At 44.5% G+C, this 23,673-nt stretch overlaps 1 protein-coding gene across 1 annotated transcript in view; it reads left to right on the top strand.

The window, feature by feature from the left end:
- Positions 1 to 23,673, top strand: part of LOC143941277 (vomeronasal type-2 receptor 116-like) — a 96,494-nt gene that overhangs the window by 10,104 nt on the left and 62,717 nt on the right. The window contains exon 2 of the mRNA XM_077463314.1: positions 2,508 to 3,290. Within this exon, the coding sequence (XP_077319440.1) occupies positions 2,508 to 3,290 (783 nt within the window). The remainder of the gene's footprint in view (positions 1 to 2,507; positions 3,291 to 23,673) is intronic.

The following is a 23,673-nucleotide window of genomic DNA, read 5'->3' as shown; positions in this document are numbered from 1 at the left end:
TTCTATATTTGAAATAAAGTATATTATACGTGTATTACAACCCTATTTACTGTACACCTATACCAGTCCTTAAAAGGACCTTTGTGGACCTAGTAGTAGCTAGCTAGTAGCTAGTGAATTGAAGACTGTCCCTGCTCTAAAAACCAAACTGTCCCTCCCTACACTGAGAAACGACAGCTGCAGAATCCGTCAGCACTCAGCTCAGCAGCACAGCAGTGAAGTATAATATGCTTTCTATATTTGAAAGAAAGTACATTATACGTGTACAACCTTATATACTGTACAGTGTGTACACCTATACCAGTCCTTAAAAGGACCTTTGTGGACCTAGTAGTAGCTAGCTAGTAGCTAGTGAATTGAAGACTGTCCCTGCTCTAAAAACCAAACTGTCCCTCCCTACACTGAGAAACGACAGCTGCAGAATCCGTCAGCACTCAGCTCAGCAGCACAGCAGTGAAGTATAATATGCTTTCTATATTTGAAAGAAAGTACATTATACGTGTACAACCTTATATACTGTACAGTGTGTACACCTATACCAGTCCTTAAAAGGACCTTTGAGGACCTAGTAGCTAGTGATTTGCAGACTGTCCCTGCTCCAAACACCAAACTGTCCCTCAGTCCCTACACTGATAAAAGACAGCTGCAGAATCGGTCCGCACTCGGCAGCACAGCAGTCAGCAGTGCACCATAATATACTTTCTATATTTGAAAGAAAGTATATTATACGTGTACAACCCTATATACTGTACACCTATACCAGTCCTTAAAAGGACCTTTGTGGACCTAGTAGCTAGTGATTTGCAGACTGTCCCTGCTCCAAACACCAAACTGTCCCTCAGTCCCTACACTGATAAAAGACAGCTGCAGAATCGGTCAGCACTCAGCAGCACAGCAGTCAGCAGTGCACCATAATATATTTTCTATATGTGAAAGAAAGTATATTATAAGTGTATTACAACCCGATATACTGTACACCTATACCAGTCCTTAACCACTTTCAGACCGGACCAATTAGCTGGTCAAAGACCAGACCACTTTTTGCGATTCGGCACTGCGTCGCTTTAACTGACAATTGCGCGGTCGTGCGAAGTGGCTCCCACACAAAATTGACGTCCTTTTTTTCCCACAAATAGAGCTTTCTTTTGGTGGTATTTGATCACCCCTGCGGTTTTTATTTTTTGCGCTATAAACAAAAATAGAGCGACAATTTTGAAAAAAACGCATTATTTTTTACTTTTTGTTATAATAAATATCCCCCAAAAATATATAAAAAAAACATTTTTTTCCCTCAGTTTAGGCTGATACATATTCTTCTACATATTTTTGGTAAAAAAAATCGCAATAAGCGATTATTGATTGGTTTGCGCAAAAGTTATAGCGTTTACAAAATAGGGATAGTTTTATAGCATTTTTATTAATAATTTTTTATTATTTTTTTTTTTACTAGTAATAACGGCGATCTGCGATTTTTATTGTGACTGTGACATTGTGGGGGACCCATCGGACATTTTTGACACATTTTTGGGACCATTGTCATTTATACAGTAATCACTGCTATATAAATGCAGTGATTCCTGTGTAAATGACACTGGCAGTGAAAGGGTTAACCAGTGGGTGGCAGTGTAGGGGTTAAGTGCTCCTAGGGGTGTGTTACTAACTGTGGGGGGGTTGGGCTTTCATTTAGTGTAGACTGATCTCTGCTCCAATCACATGGAGCAGAGATCAGTGTCACTAGTTGCTAGGCAGAATGGAAAAATGTTGTTTACACAGCATTTCCTCCATTCGGCCGCTCCGTGAGACGATCGCGGGGATGCCCGCGGCGATCGAGTCCGCGGGTCCCGTGACCGGACTCACGGGGGTCCCGACCAGCGCGCCGCCGGCGGCGCGCTCCCGATGGCAGGGCGGCATCGAATATTATACGTACCTGTACGCCAATATGCCTGCCCGTGCCATTCTGTCTACGTACATCGTCGTGCGCTGGTCGGGAAGTGGTTAAAAGGACTTTTGTGTACCTAATAGTAATATCTAATTAGCTAGCTAGTGATTAGACTGACTGTTCCTGCTCCACACAGCGTCCTTTCCCTACACTGACAAAAGACAGAATGTAAAATGGCCGCCAGATCAGGTCTATTTATAAGGTGGGGGGTATGTCCAATTGTCCATGTGCTGAAATGTCTCAATTGGCTGTCCTGTACCCCATGATGGATGATGTGTCATGGGTCAAAGTTCTTCACAATGTAAACGCATATGTCCACCGCACAAACAGTGCCAGAAGTCTGCCGGTTTGGTGAATCGCAAATGAGCAAAGTTCACCGCGAACCCACTGCCGGGCGAACCGCAAGGCCATCTCTATTTTTTGATTTAAATTCTGACACGTACTATTTTTTTATTAAAACAGAATATGATGAAGAGACCTTTGTGCATCATTTATAAATTGTATTTCTCATTTTTTCATTGTCTGAATAATAACATCTCTTTAAAATATTTTCCAACATGTCAACCAGGTCAGTTATCGAGTCACTGACACTCGTCTGAGTGATGGAAAATTGTATCCAACTTTATTCCACATGACACCAGACAATCGGATCCATTATGCAGCTATAATAAAATTGTTGCAGTATTTTGGGTGGAACTGGGTTGGAATAATACAATCAGATAATGGCAGCGGTGATGATGAGTCCCAAGAACTGAGTAAAATATTGAGCCAACATGGAATCTGCGTAGATTATATCATTAAACTGACACCAGATATTGTACATGTTACTGAGGGATTGATGAGAATTAGTAAATCCAAAGCTAAAGTTGTCATAGCGTGTGCAACTTTCACATCGCCCTTTTATGACTTTGCTCACCTCATACCCTCTGCTTTAGAAAATATTACATTTATTTTCCCGCCTTCATGGAGTAAGATAAGTAGTAAAAAATTTGAAGACCTAACATCAATCAACTGCAGCTTCATATTTCTGTGGGCACAAAAAATATACGTACATGACGAAAATCCTGAATATGGTGTCACCTTCCCCCGTTGCCTTATTGACCCAATACTGGAAGATATTTGGATTTATTTGTTTTCATGCCTTTCCCCTCACCCACAGAAAAATGACTTTTTTAATTTGTTTTATAACATGTCTGCAAAACCTTGTAGAGGTGTAAAATATTGGAAGGCATTTGATGGTTACACATCTCTGCCTTTCTATGCATACAGGGCTGTAAATGTTCTGGCCAATGCTCTACACTGGATGTACATGAAGAAAAATAAATCTGAACAAAATGGATTCCAGCACAGAGTAAGTTGGATAATAAGTGTTTATATTACTATGATCCTATCCTATAATATATAATAATTATGTGATTGCACAGCTATCTCCACCCTCCATCTAATTTCCTGGGCAATCAGGAAAACATCAATCCCCCAAAATCTTTGATTACTCTATACAGCCTTTAAATATAGGTAAATAAATGGTTGTTTCTTTTTTTTTTAATGGGGGAAAGATTGATGGTATTTTACTAATTGCTTTGTTTAGAATATCTTAAGAGACACATTCAAATAGTTCATATTCCTACTTCACATATTTTATCTGTGTTGTATATATTTATATTCGGTTATATTATGTATATTTATATCATTTATACAGTATCTCGCAAAAATGAGTACCCCTTTATATTTTGTAAATATTTTATTATATCTTTTCATGTGACAAAACTGAAGAAATTACACTTTTTTACAATGTAAAGTAGTGAGTGTACAGCTTGTATAACAGTGTAAATTTGCTGCCCCCTCAAAATAACTCAACACACAGCCATTAATGTCTAAACCACTGGCAACAAAAGTGAGTACACCCCTAAGTGAAAATGTCCAAATTGGGCCTAAACTGTCAATATTTTGTGTGGCCACCATTATTTTCCAGCACTGCCTTAACCTTCTTGGGCATGGAGTTCACCAGAGCTTCACAGATTGCCACTGGAGTCCTCTTCCACTCCTCCATGATGACATCACGGAGCTGGTGGATGTTAGAGACCCTGCACTCCTCCACCTTCCATTTGAGGATGTCCCACAGATGTTCAATAGGGTTTAGGTCTGGAGACAGGCTAGTCCATCACCTTTACTATCAGCTTCTTTAGTAAGGCAGTGGTAGTCTTTGAGGTGTGTTTAAGGACATTATCATGTTGGAATTCTGCCCTGCAGCCCAGTCTCTGATGCTCTGCTTCAGTATGTCACAGTACATATGTGTGTGCCCACTGCACTAATAAAAAGCATCTGTTTGTGCTGCCACCAAATATGAAATAAACATGCTAATGAGATGAAAAAAATGTTAATGTAAAAAAGAGAGAAAACGAGTTCCACAGTAGCACACTAAATTAATCTACAAATCTCCTAAATATTAGCCATGTGAAATGAGCCAAACACCCCCATGTTCGGTTCAGGGCAGAACAAAAATGTATGCGAACACGCAAACCCAGTTAAGGTCTATGGGGTAGGAACATGAATAAACAAAAAGTGTGAATTTTAAAGGCCAATATGCAAGTTATTGCCCAAAAATGTATTTGGGGACCTGGGTCCTGCCCCTGGGGACATGTATCAATGCAAAAAAAAGTTTTAAAAATTGATTTTTTTTTCGAGAGCAGTGATTTTAATATTGCTTAAAGTGAAACAATAAAAGTGAAATATTCCTTTAAATATTGTACGGGGGGGGGGGGGGGGTGTTTAGAGCAGTCCCTGCACAAAATGACATTTTTATAGGAAAAAAAAAGTAATTTAAAACTGCTTGCGGCTGTAATGGGCCCTTTGGGTCTTGTTTGGGTCTTGTATGGTGATTAAGGGGAAAACCACACCCAAATTAATAAAAAGGCCTGGGGCCCCCAAGCTCTATATACTCTGAACAGCAGTATACAGGCGCTCTCCAGGTTACAAACAAGATAGGGACTGTAGGTTTGTTGTTACATTTAATCTGTTTGTAATTTGGAACAGGTACATTTTTTAAGTGTAGCTTCAGCCCCCAAATCTATGTTTAAGGTTTTTGGATAATAAAAGGCAGGATTATCACCCCTGTAACTTTTTTTTTTTTGCTGTCTGTGCCCTTGTTCAGAAGATTTCACCTCACTTTCTGTCCCAATGCCAATTGGATTTTGAAAATTTTGAGTTATTAAGGAAAGAATAGGGAAAGAAGGATTAGTGACAAAGCTTCAGTGTAGACACCTTTTTCCCATACCTTACAGGAGAGAATTTTCCTTCCTGGGGGTAGATTTCCTATCACTTGGTGTTGCTTCCCTCCCTTTGTAAGTAGGAGTCGTCTGTAAGTCAGATGTTTGAAAATAGAGAACCGCCTTTATAGACTATAAAGCCTGCCCTATACACTCTGAGTAAAATTGGGCCTTAGGTGTTGGTGGTACCAGAACACTGTAAGCCCTCAGTTACTGTTGGTGGGTGCTGGAACAGGCCCTGCTGTGAAATATGATATCAAGAATTGTAATTACATGCCCCTGTTAAACTGGGGCAGAAATATTGGGTGATAGGCAATGGTGGTGGTGGTGCCATAACACTGCAGCCCCTCACAGATACTCTTGTTTGGCACAGGAATGAGCCCTGCTGTGAAATATTAGATAAAAAAAAATGTAATTCACATGCCCCTGTTAAACAGGAGCCGAAAAATTGTGCCATAGGCACTGGTGGTAGTGCCCTTAAACAAAAAAATGTTCTTAGAAGCTATCAACATGAATATTGAGGAGGAATAGGATAGTCACTCAGCATAACAGGATAGTCACTCAGCATAAGCAGTCTTCAAGGGATCTCACATTCATAGAAAAATAAATTGGTTACATCAGCATCTGGTGCTTGCTAGCTGGTGATCCAAGACTGATTCATTTTTATGAAGGAGAGCCGATCAACTGAGTCTGTGGACAGGTGCACTCTGTGATCAGTTACAAAGCCTCCAGAAGCACTCAATGTGCATTCAGAAAGAACACTGGATGCAGGACAGACCAGTAGCTCAAGTGCATATTGTGCAAGCTCTGGCCAGTGATCCATCCTCAGCACCCAGTAACCCAGTGGATTTTCAGTTGGAAAGGTCTTCAAGTCTAATCTTGCCCTTAGGTATTCCTGCACCATGTAAATAAGACGCTGGCAATGGTTGGTAGAACTGATCAGACCTTGGGGCTGCGTAATAAAGAATTATCTGAATGCATCAGATGGCCACCTTCTCCACCACTTCTTCTGTGACTGAAGGAAGACTCAGCAATACATTGTCCAGGAGGACCAGGAAATTGTAACCTCCCAGGCTCTGGAAACGCATTGCACAAACCTTTCTGCAAGGCCTCCCGAAGATGTTTCATTCTCTGCTCCCTCTGCAAAGGCTGCATAAGTTCTGCAACCTTACCCTTGTGATGTATATCAAGAAGGGTTGCCAGCCTCTAATGATCCCTCTTCTTGATGCCATGAATCTGAGGGTCCTTTTGCAGGCTTTGCAGGATCAGGGAGGCAATGCAGTGAAGGTTTTCTGAGGCATTCGATCCGGAGTCCTCTGGGTCACTAAGGATGACATGATCCACTGTCACCTCCTCCTAGCCACATACAAGTCCATCAGTTTCTGGGGACTGAAAATGATCCCTTTAAGACTGCTGCTGATGATGAGTGCCAGGCTCCACCTCTATGCTGACACAATCCTCATCCTCCTCCCCCCTCCTCCCCCCTCCTCCTCATCTTTCTGTGTGATTGGCATGCCCGCAGGAATACTGTCAGGATAAAGTGGCCTTGAAAGTTAAGGAAGTCAGCCTCTTCCTCCCTCTGTTCTGCCTCAAGTGCCCTGTCCATTATTCCATGAAACGTGTGCTCCAACAGGAAGACAAGAGGGACAGTATATGACTTATGCATGCACTGTCACTGCTCACCCTCCTCATGGCCTTCTCAAATGGTGACAGGACAGTGCATGCATCCTTGATCTGTATCCACTGACGTGGCAAAAAAAAAAAAATACAAGCTCCCCTGACCCTGTCCTGGTGCCATACTCACACAGGTACTCATTTATGGCTCTCTGCTGCGTATGCCAACGTTGAGTACCACCTGGTGGGCATGTCACAAATGGGGCGGTTCTTGGACAGGTTGAATTCATTTTGAAGGTCAGCCAGCCGAGCACTGGCATTATATGACCGTCGGAAATGACCATAGATTTTCCTGGCCTGCCTCAGGAGATCCTGTAAGCCCGGGTACCTGCACAAGAACCGCTGCATCACCAAATTAAGGACATGAGCCAAACAAGGAACATGGGTCAAGTGTCCCTGTCGGAGTGCGGAGAGGAGGTTGATGCCATTTTCACAAACCACCATTCCTAGCTGAAGCTGGCATGGAATCAACCACCTTTGAGTATGCCCCTGCAGATCTGACAGAATCTCTGCCACAGTGTAGCTCCTGTCCCCTAAGCAGACCAAATCAAGCACCGCATGGCATGTTTTTGCCGGAGTGTTTACATAGCCCCTTGAACGCCTATGGAGCACCACTGGTTTTGAGGACAAATCTGCAGAGGAAGAGGCCATAGAGGAAGAATAAGAGGAGGGGTGGAAGGGAGAGGTGTGGCAGAATCACCACTACTAGCATTTTGGAGTTGTGGTGGTGGAACAAGCTTTAACAATACTACACCCTGTCCTGCATCTTTATCAGCTGCCAGCAGACTTACCCAGTGCACCATGAAAGAAAAGTAACATCCCTGTCCATGCCTGTTGGACCATGAGTCAGCAGTAATATGCATCTTACCTCTGACTGCTCTGTCCAACAAGGCCAAGACATTGCCTTCCACATGCCAGTAGAGAGCTGGAATGGCCTTCCAGGAAAAGAAATGGCATTTGGTAACCTGCCACTTAGGTACTGCACATTCCACAAATTCATGAAAGGGGGCAGAGTCTACTAGCTGAAAAGGCGGCAATTGTAGTGTTAGCAATTTAGTGAAGCTAGCATTCAGCCACTAAGCATGTGGATGGCAGGGGCCAAATTAATTTTGACGGTTTAGCAACTGGGGTAGGGAAATTTGCCTGCTACCATTGGATGTTGGTGTAGTGATAGCAGATTGCCCGCAAGTACTTGGCACGCCTAATTCTACACCTTCATTCCTCTCGGTGCAGGTTTCTGAGAGGATTGAAGGTATAGTGCGGTTGGAGATGATGAGGAGCAAGGAGAGGTACGCTTTGTTCTTTGTTGTGGGTCTTTTAAATACTGTTGCCATCGGACTGCATGGGAAATTGTTATATTTCTGGTCAAGCATGTGGTGCTCAAGCGGCTGCTGTTTTGGCCACGCTTTATACACTTCAAACATATGTTGCAAACAGCAACAGTGGAATCTGCTGCACACGTATCAAAAAAATAAGCAGAGAGTCAGCAGCGCCCTGCACATGCGGAGCTCTGCGGCATAATGCAGTCAGGTGGCTGCCCTTAAGCTGACCCCTGGAGGAAATCCTGCCTCGTTGGAGATGTGCCTCCTCCTCCTCCTCCTTCTCTTCTATCAGGCATCCACGTAGAGTCAGTGACCTCATCATCCCCTCCCTCCTCATCACTGGAGCAAACCTGACAGTATTCTGTAACTGGGGGAACATGACTGCCGGTTTCTTGTCCTTCTTGGGCACCCTCTCTCTCTGGGTTCACATTACTGCCTTCTTCAACCTGGGTACCATCATTGGAACCTTCAAAATGCTGTGCATCCTCCTGCAACATGTATCCGACACTGTGGTCGGACAGTTCGGGGGACTCCTCCGTGCATTATGGTGGGGCTAGGGAAGGAGTGACTGATGACATTGAGCTGATGGAATAGGCCACTTTGGCAGCTGCATTGGCAGGCAAACTGCTCTGAGCCTGGCTGACAGAGGAGGAGGAGGATGACGGCTTAGTTATCCACTCTACCAACTCTTCTGCATGTTGTGGATCAACACGGCCAGCTGCCAAAAAAAAGGCAAGCGTGCCCCACAGCCACATGCTGAGGATGCATCCTATCCATGACCAGCACTGTTGGCTGTAGACACAGAGCCTGCTTGCCCTCTTTTAGTGGCCTGTGAGCATCGGCTTCTCCTTGGTGGCCTTCCAGAAATGCTGTAAAATGTTATTAGCAAAACACCACCTAAAGTTTACTAGAAAAAGTACACCAGGAACGGCCTGCAGTCAGATATAGGCTTGGCTAGACTAGAATGCAGTGGATATATATGTATATATTTTATGCACCACAGATCACTGAATCACCTGCCACCTGCCTGAAGTATATTAGAAACAGTGCACCAGGAATGCACTGAGATCTAGCTAAACTGTATGCAGTGGATATATATATATACTGTATATATATATATATATATATATACTAGACTGGCATATATATATATATATATATATATATATATATATATATATATATATATATATGTAGCACTGGCTACTGAAGAGCATGCGCTATGTGTGAAATTTAACGTTACACCTAAACTGCAGTTTGATTTGGGTGTAATTAATTGCTGTCTCTTTTGGCAGGCATGGAAACACAGTCTTGTTGGGTGCTTTATTTTTACTTTCTCTCGGAGCCAGTCCAGTGGGAGTGTCACTCTTGCTGTGCTTTCTGGGAAAGGGGACTTAAAATGCGGATGTTACGTGTTTCGGGTTCTGGTCCAGAAGTATGTTCTGACTCCATAGTCCTGGTCCTCCTGACCAGCCCCCAGGATGCCAATGGCCTGGGGTGCGGATCCACCCGACTTTATGTCTCGGTGCTGGCTAGCCCAAGGCAAGGAAACTAAAGCAAGGATTCAGAGGTGGTCCGGTGCCTTCTCAGGTTGTGGAGAGGTTCAGCAACTTCGTAGTTATCCAGGGAAGGACTCTTCAGAAGAAGGGGAGGCAAGGGTTGGCTTCTTAGCAAGAGCCTGGTAAAGCTGAAGGACCTAAGTGAATCCAATCTTGTGTGATGTCGCCGGACCGACTGCAAGATACTGGTACCGCACGAGTGTTCTATAAGTTTTCTAGTTTCTTGTACATGTTCTACAACAAAGTCTGTGGTAGAGACTTATTCCTACATGTTCTACAACAAAGTCTGTGGCAGAGACTTGTCCGTGACTCAAGCACCCTGTTGGCTGCTAGGCCTGGTGAGAGGTCTATCCATCTAGGGTGAAGATCAAACTGTGAATGGCTATTCTCTGGATTTTATTCAAAGTAAGAAAGCTCTTTTATTACTGACTTTGACACTAAAGGGCTGATTTACAAAGCATTTGCGCCATGGGTAGCAGCGCACGTCGACACGCAGCGGCCGTTTTTGTATTCACAAAGCATTTGTGCCTGCAACACAGCACAGTTCCCCATTTACTATCATGTTGCCGGCGCATGGGCGGCGGCGATCTGTGCTCCGCTATAGACCTGGCGCACGGCATCTTGAACTTTTTTTAAGGCTTTGCACACAGGTCATGCTACCTTTAAGAAAAAAAATTAAGAAAAAAAATGCGTGGGGGTCCCCCGAAATTCCATACCAGGCCCTCCAGGTCTGGTATGGATATTAAGGAGAACACCATGCCAAAAAAAAGAAATGGCATGGGGGTCCCCCTCAAAAAAAAATGAAGAAAAAAAATGTGTGGGGGTCCCCCTCAGGCCTTTCAGGTCTGGCATTATTTAAGAGGAACCCCGCGCCAAAAAAATACATGTTCTGACACATGGAGCCATGCGTCAGAGGGGGCGGGGTCACATGTGGCCCCACCCTCCATTATAAAAGACCTGTCAGAAGAAGAGAAGCGTCACACAGCGGAGTGGCCCGAGAACCAAGAAGAGACACAGTGGAGGAAGATGCCAGATGAGAACACCGGAGCAAGAAGAAGTGGATCGGAGGAAGAAGAAGATGGAGGAAGAAGATGAAGAAAGGAAGAAGGAAGAAGACCAGAAGAAAGAAGATGAAAAAAGACTTTAATAAAGGACTTGTCAAAGACCGTCTCCTGTCATTTTAACCCTTTTGTCACTATTTTGGTGAAATGATTTGGGGTACATTTGACTTAAAGTTGCGTTGTAAGTCGCCACAAGTCGCGCTGTGATTCACACTCAAGTCATGTCCAAATTGTCTCCCAAAGTCACGCTGGAAGTCGTTTTGCCCCTGCGTGAATGTACTGTTAATGATACGGTGCTCGCTACTAAGAATTGTGACGGCATATTGTGTTTTGCGCTAATGCATGTGCCAGTTCATACGCTCACTTGAAAATTTACCTGCCACACAAATGGAGGTATGAACCGGCGCAGCGCATTCATCTTAGTAAATTAGCCCCTAAGAGTACCTGGACTTTTCACCCAAACCCTCTGATCCTATACCGAGAGACTGTTGTTTGCTTTTTGAAAATAAAAATCCCTTTAAGCGGATCAGTCTCTATAGTTTCTGGGTATCTACCACGGGAAACCCCTAGAGGAAAATCGAGGTGAAGAAGGTAACGGTAAGCCCATTAAAACCAGCCGCTCCTTTGGGGGGTCAGTGCTATATATATATATATATATATATATATATATATATATATATATATATATATATATATATATATATATATATATATATGAAATACACTGCAGCTTACTGAATCACCTGCCTGGCAGAAGTATAGTAGAAACTGTACACCACCAGGAATGGACTGTTTGAAATCCAGCTAAACTGAAATCCAGCTAAACTGTATGCATTGGTGCAGTGGGTACATATATACATATAAATGTATGTATATATATATATATATATATATATATATATATATATATATATATATATATATATATATATATATACACTTCAGCTAACTGAATAATCTGCCTGCCTTCTCAATCTAAATGACACTCTCCGTCCACGCCGGCAACGACACACTACACAAGGCCGACGTGCTGTCAGCCTTATATAGTGGGGGCATGGATTTAGTCCCCCTGAGCCATGATTGGCGAAAGGCACCCTGCCTTTGGCCAATTAAGGCTCTCTTAGCTGTGAGGCGCTGTGATTGGTCCAAGCATGCAGGTCATGTTGCATGCTCTGGCCAATTATCATACAGCAATGTACTGCGCTCCCGCAGTGCATTATGGGCCATTACACGCCTCTCGAATTTGGCCCAAATGGCCCATAATGTTCATTTTTCGATGAATGGGTGAACAGCCAATGTTCGACCCGAACAGAATGCTCATCCCTAATAAAGACACTCTCCACATGTGGGAATAGAAATTGAGACAGAGCCTCCAATAGTGTAAAAACACCTTAAGGTAATCAGTTTATTAAAAGTAATAGCTAGAAATGCATAGAAACATATGCATTCGCAAATAAATACTGTATATCATAAAAGATTCAAAATCACCTTGTTAAAATTCAAACATTCCAGGTGACTTAGTGTTGCAATCTCCTCATAGCTTCCTTCATACACTTCAAGTAACCTTCATCACAGGGGGTGGCAACAACGTTTAACCACTTCAATACCCGGTCATAGTCATATGATGGCCACAGATGGGATCTCCTATCCTGGGTGGACGTCTTATGATGTCCTCGGTATTTCGCCGCTCCTGCGGGCCCCTGGGGGCCCCTGGGGGCCCGCAGCGCAGCGATCGTGGATGAGGTGTGTCCCTTGGACACAGCTCATCCCCGATCTGTGTGGTTTCCATCCCCATCCACACCCACCGATACATGTGACCGGCCGTGTCCAATCACAGCCGGTCACATGTACTGCGCAGTTACAGTGCTCGTGCACGCACCTAGGGCGCGTGCAGAGCAGTGATCGGGGATGCGGCTTGTCACCCTGACACAGCCCAACCCCGATCACAGTAAAGAGCCAATGAAATTGGTTCTATACCACATGACTGGCTGTGTCCAATCGCAGTCGGTCACAGAATCTAAACAAACCGCGGTAACGAGATGTTACCGGGTTCTCCTCCTCACACACTGATGGTGTGTGAGGAGGAGATTGTGGTAACATCTCGTTACCGCCTAGTGTACACAAATCACACACTAATTACCCCCCAATAAAGAGGACCTGTCACCACCCATCAAAGTACCTGTCACCACCCATTAAAGTATCTGTCATCACCCATCACAGCCCATCTGAGTACCCGAGTACTTGTCAGCCCATCTGAGTACCCGAGTACCTGAGTACCTGTCCCAGCCCATCTGAGTACCCGAGTACCTGTCACAGTCCATCTGAGTACCTGAGTACCTGTCCCAGCCCATCTGAGTACCTGCGTACCTGAGTACCTGTCACAGCCCATCTGAGTACCTGAGTTCCTGTCACAGCCCATCTGATTACCAGAGTACCTGAGTACCTGTCACAGCCCATCTGGGTACCTGAGTACCAGTCCCAGCCCATCTAAGTACCCGAGTACCTGTCACAGTCCATCTGAGTACCCGAGTATCTGAGTACCTGTCACAGCCCATCTGAGTAACTGAGTACCTGTCACAACCCATCTGAGTACCCGTCACAGTCCATCTGAGTATCTGTCACAGTCCATCTGAGTACCTGAGTACCTGTCCCAGCCAATCTGAGTACCTGTGTACCTGAGTACCTGTCACAGCCCATCTGAGTACCCGAGTTCCTGTCACAGCCCATCTGAGTACCTAAGTACCTGTCACAGCCCATCTGAGTACCCGAGTACCTGAGTACCTGTCACAACCCATCTGAGTACCCGAGTACCTGTCACAACCCATCTGAGTACCCGAGTACCTGTCACAGTCCATCTGAGTATCCGAGTACCTGAACACCTGTCAGCCCATCTGAGTACCCGAGTAACTGAGCACCTGTCAGCCCATCTGAGTACCCGAGTACCTGAGCACCTGTCAGCCCATCTGAGTACCCGAGTACCTGTCCCAGCCCATCTGAGTACCCGAGTACCTGAGTACCTGTCCCAGCCCATCTGAGTACCTGTCCCAGCCCATCTGAGTACCTAAGTACCTGTCACAGCCCAACTGAGCACCTGAGTACCTGTCACCGCCCATCTTAGTACCTGAGTACCTGCCACAACCCATCTGAGTACCCGTCACAGCCCATCTGAGTACCTGAGTACCTGTCACAGTCCATCTGAGTACCTGTCACGGTCCATCTGAGTACCTGAGTACCTGTCCCAGCCCATCTGATTACCTGAGTACCTGTCACAGCCCATCTGAGTACCCGAGTTCCTGTCACAGCCCATCTGAGTACCTAAGTACCTGAGTATCTGTCACAGCCTATCTGAGTACCTGAGTACCTGTTACAGCCCATCTGAGTACCCGAATATCTGAGTACCTGTCACAGCCCATCTGAGTACCCGAGTACCTGTCACAGTCCATCTGAGTACCCGAGTACCCGAGTACCTGTCACAGTCCATCTGAGTACCCGAGTACCTGTTACAGCCTACCTGAGTACCTGTCACAGTCCATCTGAGTACCCGAGTACCCGAGTACCTGTCACAGCCCATCTGAATACCCGGGTGCCTGTTACAGCCTACCTGAGTACCTGTCACAGCCCATCTGAGTACCTGAATACTTGTCAGAGTTCATATGAGTACCTGTCACAGTCTATCTGAGTACCTGTCACAGTTCATCTGAGTATCCAAATACCTGTCACCAACCCGTCGGAGTACCCGAGTACCTGTCACCAGTCCATCAGGGTACCCGAGTACCTGTCACTAGCCTGTCGGAGTACCCGAATACCTGTCACCAGCCCATCAGAGTACCCGAGTACCTGTCACCAGCCCGTCAGAGTACCCGAGTACCTGTCACCAGCCCGTCGGAGTACCCGAGTATCTGTCACCAGCCCGTCGGAGTAACAGAGTACCAGTCACCAGCCCGTCAGAGTACCCCAGTACCTATTTGCCTCATAGAATACACATTGGGGGGTTTGCTTTACAAAACGGGGTAATTTTGTGGGTAATTCTATTGTCCTGGTGCTCCAGGACCTTCCAAAGTGTGATAGGTAGGAACGAAATGAGATGTGTCATTTATGCTCCTAGAACGCCTGAAGGTACCACTTCCATGTTGGACCTCTGTATATGGTCAGGCTGTGTAAAAGTCTCACACATGTGGTATTGCCATACTCAGAAGGAGTAGCAGAATGTGTTCTGGGGTGTAATGTTTGCTATATACATGCTATGTGTTAGAAATATCTTATAAATGGACAACTTTGTGTAAAAAAAAAATAATAATTTTCTTTCCATGTTTTCTGAAGACTTGTGTAAAAAAAATAACTTTTCAAAAGACTCATAATGCTTCATAGAATATACTTTGGGGTGTTTGTTTTCCAAAATGGGGTCATTTCGTGGGTTATTCCATTGTCCTGGTGCTCCAGGGCCTTCACAAATGTAATAGGGCGTTAGGACATTAGAGGTGTCATTTATGCTCCTAGAACACCTGACGGCGCTCCCTGCATGTTGGGCCTTTGTATGTGGACACGCTGTGTAAAAGTCACACAGATGTGGTATCACCATACTCAGGGTGAGTAGTAGAATGTATTTTGGGGTGTAATTTTTGCTATGTACATGCTTTGAGTTAGAAATATCTTATAAACTGACCACTTTGTGTAAAAAAAATATGTTTTCATTTTCTTTTTACGTTTTCCAAAGACTTGTGGAAAAAAAAATAACTGTTCAAAAGACTCATTGTGCCTCATAGAATATACGTTGGGGCGTCTGCTTTCCAAAATGGGGTCATTTTGTGGGTAATTCTACTGTCTTGGTGCTCCAGGGCCTTCACAAATGTATTAGGTCATTAGGAAATTAGAGGTGTAATTTATGCTCCTAGAACCCCTTACGATGCTCCCTGCATGTTGGGCCTCTCTGTGTGGCCAGTCTGTGTAACAGTCCCACACATGTGGTATCGCCATACTCGGGAAGAGTTGCAGAATGTATTTTGGGGTGTAATTGGAAGTATGCATATGTTGTGTCTGAGAAATAACTTGTTATTATGACAATTTTGTAAAAAAACAAAAACAAAAAAAAATCTTCTTTTTCCCAAGAATTGTGGAGAAAAAAATTACAACTTCAAAAAACTCACCATGCCTCCTACTAAATACCTTGGACTGTCTACTTTTCAAAAAGGGGTCATTTAGGGGTATTTGTACTTCCCTGACATTTCAGAGCCTCAAGAAATTATATAGGCCATCAGTACATCAGGTGTGATCAGATGTGATCAATTTTCAATGATTTGCACCATAGATTGTAGACTCCATAACTTTCAAAGAGACTAAAAAATATCCACTAATTTGGTTTATTTTTACCAAAGAGATGTAGCCGTATAATTTTTGGCCCAAATTTATGAACAAAAATTACTTATTTGCAAAATTGTATCATAGAAACTAAAAAAAAAGTGTTTTTTTTTCTTAAAATTTTCGCTCTTTTTTCACTTATGTCACAAAAAATAAAAAACACAGTGGTGATTAAATACCACCAAAAGAAAGCTCTATTTGTATGAAAAAAACAATATAAATTTTGTTTGGGTACAGTGTTGCATGACTGAGTAACTGGCATTCAAAGTGTGAGAGCGCTGAAAGCTAAAAATTGGTCTGGCAAGCAAGGTGAATAAATGACTGTATTGAAGTGGTTAAGTATCCTCCTCTTCATCACTTTAAGTCATAGAGAGCAAATTTGGTGGACTTTTAAGTCAATGAACATGGACCACCACAATACTGTCCATCTGTATAATTAACCTACCTTCTGCCAGTTAAAATTGTAATTATAAATGATAAATTATAAAATAATCACTACTGGATATATGGTTAACAGTGGCATGCACATTACTGTGTCTCACCATACTCCACCAGTATAACACACGACTCATGTGGGAATGAAAATGGACTGACCTGATTGTCCAGCTGTTCCATTAACCCCATATTAATTAAGAGAGTTTGAAATAACCATTAAATCCTGCAGGAGGAGACTTAGGCCGCGTACACACGGGCGGACTGTTCGCCCAACCTTGTCCGCTGAACAGTGTTTGGGCGGACAGTCCGCTCGTGTGTGGGCTTTCAGCGGACAGTTTCAGCGGACAGTTTGACGGACAAAGTCTTTCGGAAATTCCGAAAAACTGTCCGCTGAAACTGTGTTTGAGCGAACAGTCCGCCCGTGTGTAGGCTACTTTCGAAATGAGCAAACTGTTCCCGCTCGGAGGAAAGTCTGCTCATTTCGAGGTAGGCGGGGCCCGCGATGGAGACGTCGCGGGCTCCGCCGCCTGGAATGGGCTTAAAGGGGAACCCCAACGCCGAAAAAAATCGGCGTGGGGGTTCCCCCAAAGTCCACAACAGACCCTTGTCCGAGCACGCTACCCGGCCGGCCAGGAAAGGGGGGCGAGCGAGCGCGCCCCCCCTCCTGAGCCGTACCAGGCCGCGTGCCCTCAACATGGGGGGTGCCTTGGGGAAGGGGGGGCCGCGCGGCCCCCCCACCCCAAAGCACCTTGTCCCCATGTTGATGAGGACAAGGGCCTCTTCCCGACAACCCTGGCCGTTGGTTGTCGGGGTCTGCGGGCGGGGGGCTTATCGGAATCCGGGAGCCCCCTTTAAGAAGGGGGCCCCCGGATACCGGCCCCCCACCCTATGTGAATGAGTATGGGGTACAATGTACCCCTACCCATTCACCTGTGAAATAAAGTACAAAAAAAAACACAACACAGAGAAAAAATATTTTATTGCACAGCTCCGGGGGTCTTCCGTCTTCGGGGGTCTTCTCGCCGGACTCCTCCGCTATCTTCGTGTAGCTCTTTTACTAGCGGAGGAGCCCGGCTTTCTTCCTCCCCGCCGCCGGCCTCTTCTCCCGACTTCGGGGGTCTTGTCCCCCTCTTCGGTTCTTCTGCCGGGCCACCGCGCCTTCTTGTAGCTCTTTTGCAGGCGGTGGCCCGGTCTTCTGTCGCCGCTGCCTTCCGTTCTTCTGTCGCCGCCTTCGGTTCTTCTGCCGGGCCACCGCGCCTTCTTGTAGCTCTTTTACAGGCGGTGGCCCGGTCTTCTGTCGCCGCTGTCGCTGTCGCCGTCGCCGCCTTCCGTTCTTCTTCTTCTTCTTGTTCTTCTTCTTCTTCCCCAGGAGATGTTGACACGTCGCTCTCTCCGGCCGGAATGCCAGAGCCGCGCTGTGCGGTCACTTATATAGTGACAATGGGGCGGTGTCACATGGTATATGTCACATGGGTTGGTCACATGGTGACCCCGCCCCCTTACGATGTCATAGTCCCCATGTGACATCAACCCATGTGACCAACCCATGTGACATATACCATGTGACACCGCCCCATTGTCACTATATAAGTGACCGCACAGCGCGGCTCTGGCATTCCGGCCGGAGAGAGCGACGTGTCAACATCTCCTGGGGAAGAAGAAGAAGAACAAGAAGAAGAAGAAGAACGGAAGGCGGCGACGGCGACAGCGGCGACAGCGACAGCGGCGACAGAAGACCGGGCCACCGCCTGTAAAAGAGCTACAAGAAGGCGCGGTGGCCCGGCAGAAGAACCGAAGGCGGCGACAGAAGAACGGAAGGCAGCGGCGACAGAAGACCGGGCCACCGCCTGCAAAAGAGCTACAAGAAGGCGCGGTGGCCCGGCAGAAGAACCGAAGAGGGGGACAAGACCCCCGAAGTCGGGAGAAGAGGCCGGCGGCGGGGAGGAAGAAAGCCGGGCTCCTCCGCTAGTAAAAGAGCTACACGAAGATAGCGGAGGAGTCCGGCGAGAAGACCCCCGAAGACGGAAGACCCCCGGAGCTGTGCAATAAAATATTTTTTCTCTGTGTTGTGGTTTTTTTTGTACTTTATTTCACAGGTGAATGGGTAGGGGTACATTGTACCCCATACTCATTCACATAGGGTGGGGGGCCGGTATCCGGGGGCCCCCTTCTTAAAGGGGGCTCCCGGATTCCGATAAGCCCCCCGCCCGCAGACCCCGACAACCAACGGCCAGGGTTGTCGGGAAGAGGCCCTTGTCCTCATCAACATGGGGACAAGGTGCTTTGGGGTGGGGGGGCCGCGCGGCCCCCCCTTCCCCAAGGCACCCCCCATGTTGAGGGCACGCGGCCTGGTACGGCTCAGGAGGGGGGGCGCGCTCGCTCGCCCCCCTTTCCTGGCCGGCCGGGTAGCGTGCTCGGACAAGGGTCTGTTGTGGACTTTGGGGGAACCCCCACGCCGATTTTTTTCGGCGTTGGGGTTCCCCTTTAAGCCCATTCCAGGCGGCGGAGCCCGCGACGTCTCCTTCGCGGGCCCCGCCTACCTGTACACGCGTTCGAAATGGGCGGATTTGCCTCCGCCTTACGTGGGCGAGTCCGTTCATTTCAAAAGTTGAGCGAACTGTTTGGCAAACAGTTCGCTGAAACAGTCCGCTCAAAAAAGTGCCGTGTGTGGCCATGTCCGTCCATGCTAATTTTGAGCGGACTGTTTGCCGAAACTGTTTGACAAACAAAGTTGGGCGAACAGTCCGCCCGTGTGTACGCGGCCTAATAGTCTCTCCAATTCTAAAATCTGCAGCACACAATATATAAATTAAATAATGGTAAATACCGAATCTCAGATTAATTGCCACTACCAATTTAAGGTTTGGAGGTGTGATACTGTTGCTTTTACAAACTTAAATATAGTTTTATTTTATAGTCTATATAAAATATCTCTAAATCATATATACTGTAAATATAATCGTTATCACATCTCCAAAAATAAATAATAAAAACTAAAATAAGTTATATCCACAAAAAATTCTCAAAATAATCAGTTAGAACCCAACTAATAATTATTACTTATGGTGAATTTGGGGGGACCCCCATTCATTTTTTTTTTTAATTTTGGTTCAGGGTTCTCCTGTAGGGAAATCCCATTCCGTTTTTATCAATGAACTTTTATGTGTATTGCGAACTGACAATTCATTATAGCCGCAAGTTTTTTTTTCCTTTAGAAATGTCATTTTTCTGTGAGACTGTTCTAAATATGGGAAACATGCACCTCTTTACAGGCATACTATAGACACCCCCCGGTACGAAATTTAAAGGAATATTACACTTTAATTGTTTCACTTTAAGCATTATTAAAATCATTTGGAATCACTCCTGAAAAACTGACATTTTTAAAACTTTTTTTTGCATTGATACATGTCCCCTGGGGCAGGACCCGGGTCCCCAAACACTTTTTATGACAATGCCATGCATATAAGCCTTCAAAATTAGCACTTTTTATTTTTCGTAGTCATGTCCCATAGACTTTAATGGTGTTTGCGTATTCAAACAAAGTTTTTGCCTGTTTGCATGTTCTGGATGAGAACCGAATGGGAGGGTGTTCGACTCATCCCTAATGTTCAATGTACATCAGTCTGCAGGGACAGAATAGTGCATATATACGGCATGAGTAGTTTTACATGTTATGAGGTCAGTGATCTCATACTCTCTACCTGTAGGGTTTGAATAAAATGTGGATTGTTTCTTTACATACTGACATGCTTTACATTTCCTGCAGACTACACAACCCTTTTCGACCCTGACAGAAAGATAGTTTTGATGGAAGATTTAGAATTTTTTGAACTACTTTGTCACCAAAATTAGGAGCCCTTCTATAAATAAATGAGGTTTTTTTGGGGATTACAGATTTTAATACCTTATCCTGAGACTATACCAAGGTCGGCCTTTCCGACGGAAATTTGCGATCGGACTGTGAGATCTGGGTCTAAAATTTTTCCGATAACAAAATCCGATAGTTTAAATTACGATCGTGTGTGGACAATTCCGACTCACTAAGTGCCACACATGCTCAGAATAAATTACGAGATGAAAGCTATTGGCTACTGGCCTCTTTATAGTACCATATATTATAGTATAGTATAGTCCTCGTTTTTGGGCGGCACAGTGGTGTAGTGGTTAGCACTCTCGCCTAGCAGTAAAAAAGGTCACTGGTTCAAATCCCAACCATGACACTACCTGCCTGGAGTTTGCATGTTCTCCCTGTGCCTGCGTGGGTTTCCTCCAGGTACTCTGGTTTCCTCCTACACTCCAAAAACATGCAGGTAGTTTAATTGGCTTCTGTCTAAAATTGGCCCTAGTATACAACTGGGGATCTTGGATTGTGGCTCCTTGAGGGTAGGGATCAATGTGAGTGTGCAATGTAAAGGGATAGGGACAATTGTAGACACTAAGGATGGACTGATGTCTTTATTCAACCTTACTAACTATGTAACTATGTTTTGAACGATCAGATTTTCCAACAACTTTGTGCGACTGTGTGTATGCAAGACAAGTTTGGGCTAAAATCCATCTGCAAAAATCCGACGGATTTTGTCGTTTGAATGTCCAACAGTGTGTACAGGGCATTATACTTGCAATGAAAATCTGAAATGAAACGCCACTGCTTATTATCATCTTTATTAATATGGGTCCTATTCTCCAAACATTGGTTCCTTGGGATGGCCAATGTCCTCATGGATCTCTTGATCAATCTGTACCTCTGAATATCCCTTCTGTATAAATTTCCTTTTATGGTATTTGATTGTTCTAGAAACTCACTGTCAAAAGTGCAGTTCCTTCTGATGCACATTAGCTGACCTCGTGGAATGTTGTGCAACCACATGGGCTGATGTCCACTTCTAATTGATAGATAGCTATTTCTATCTGTAGTTATAAAATAAACTATATATATATATATATATATATATATATATATATATATATATATATATATATATATATATAACTTTTGGGGCTAAAAAAATTATCTTTCTTATAAATAGTCAGATCCAAGAAATCGATGGTACCTGTGCTGTATTGGTAGTCTAATTTAGTATTGTTTTTATTATTGTTAAGATGATGCATAAACTGGTGAAGTGATTGTTCAGTGCCCTCCCAGATGAATAACGAATCATCAATGAATAGAATCATAATTCCAGTTTAGATTCATGAAAACAAAAAAAGGATTCTCCCACTTGGCAATAAAAATATTAGCAAGACTAATAAATTAAAAGAAAGAAAAGGAAAATAGAACCTTTAGATGAAAAGATTAAGGTTCTTCAATTAAAGTTAGAACCCGTTAAAGATAAACCACATACTATTGAATTTAATGATACACTAAAAATAAAATTAGATAAAGTGGATAAGAATACACAAAAATAAAATAAAAATAATAGAGACTTGGCAGATTTTAGGACCAACAATGCTTATGGATGTCAGAATATACCACTTATTATGGGAGCAGGAGCACCGAAAGCAGGAGAAATCCATTTAGATGGGAAAGAATGTATGGAGGTTTCCTCCACTATTAAACCACGGATATGACCAAATAGCCCCATTGTGCCTAACAATAAAAATAAAAATAAGAATAACCTCAATAAGGGAAGTGAAGGTATGATTTCACAATACTAAACTCAACGCCCTCTCACCCCAAATTTTATTGTTCCTAAACATTCCAATGGATGTACATCTAGTCCGGGATAAGATTTTGGATGGCGAGGTCATCCACAAAGAGGTCATCCTAGAGCAGTGGTCATCAACCCTGTCCTCCACCAACAGGCCAGGTTTGCAAGATAACTGAAATACATCACAGATGATATCATTTACAGTCTGCATCTCCCCAAGGCAATACATAAAATCTGGCCTGTTGACAATGTTCACAAAATCAGTACATGCCTTAAACAATACTTCCAGGAGAACACATCTGACGACATAAACCCGCTCACGCTCTGGGCAGCGCACAAATGCGTGATCCGTGGAGAATTTATGGCTTTGGCAGCTAAACGACGGAAAATCAGACAGGCCCGCATACACGACTTATCTGAGCGCGTCCATGCCCTTGAGACCAAACATAAGCAATCACTTGCGGAATCCACTCTCCAATCTCTCCAGTTAGCAAGAGAAGAGCTGGCCACAGAATTAGGTAAAACCATCAGACGCAAATTCGCACGCACACAACACATTTTCTATGAATTTGGCAATAAAGCCAGTAAATATTTAGCGAGGGCAATCCAAACAAAACGAGCCTCTTCGAACATTCATCATATCCTAGATCCTCAGGGAAACAAACATGTAATCCCCACTGATATTGCTAATCAATTTCGTCATTTTTATAAGAATCTTTATAATCTCCCAATACCGAACACTGAGTCCGCCGCGAAAGAGAGACAACAGAAAATGATAGATTTTTTGGCACACTACAGCCCACAACCCATTTCCCCTGAAACGGCAGCAAGCTTAGATTCTCCATTTACAGGAGAGGAGATGATGATGGCCCTTAAGCAATTGAAAACAGGTAAAAGCCCGGGTCCAGACGGATTATCTACCGGGTATTATAAAATGTTTGCAGAAACCTTGCGCCCGTTTTTACTTACATTTTTCGATACATTGCCTTCTGATTCCACAAAACACTCTGACATCCTTGAGGCCCATATATCAGTCATTCCCAAACCTGGTAGAGACACAGCCCTAGTCCCCAATTACAGACCCATCTCCTTAATCAACGTGGACATAAAACTTTAAGCAAAAATTTTGGCGAACTGAATTCTTCCCCTTTTACCCTCTTTAATCTCACTAGACCAAGTTGGATTTATCCCAAATCGCGAGGCTCGCGACAACACCCTAAAAGCTATCAATATGCACTACTGGATGACAACCCACAACACCCCTGGCTTTTTTCTTTCCCTGGACGCGGAGAAGGCATTCGACAGAGTGGCTTGGGACTACATGCTAGCAGCCTTACAATCGATGGGATTTGGAGAACATGTCCTAGCATATATCACAGCACTCTATTCGTCCCCGTCGGCTAAAATC

This window comes from Lithobates pipiens, unplaced genomic scaffold (genome assembly GCF_037356315.1).
Source record: "Lithobates pipiens isolate NorthernLeopardFrog02 unplaced genomic scaffold, aLitPip1_a1.2 Scaffold_3, whole genome shotgun sequence".
Taxonomy (NCBI): domain Eukaryota; kingdom Metazoa; phylum Chordata; class Amphibia; order Anura; family Ranidae; genus Lithobates; species Lithobates pipiens.
The sequence above is the reverse complement of the archived record's forward strand: the minus strand, read 5'-3'. Positions and strand labels throughout refer to the sequence as shown.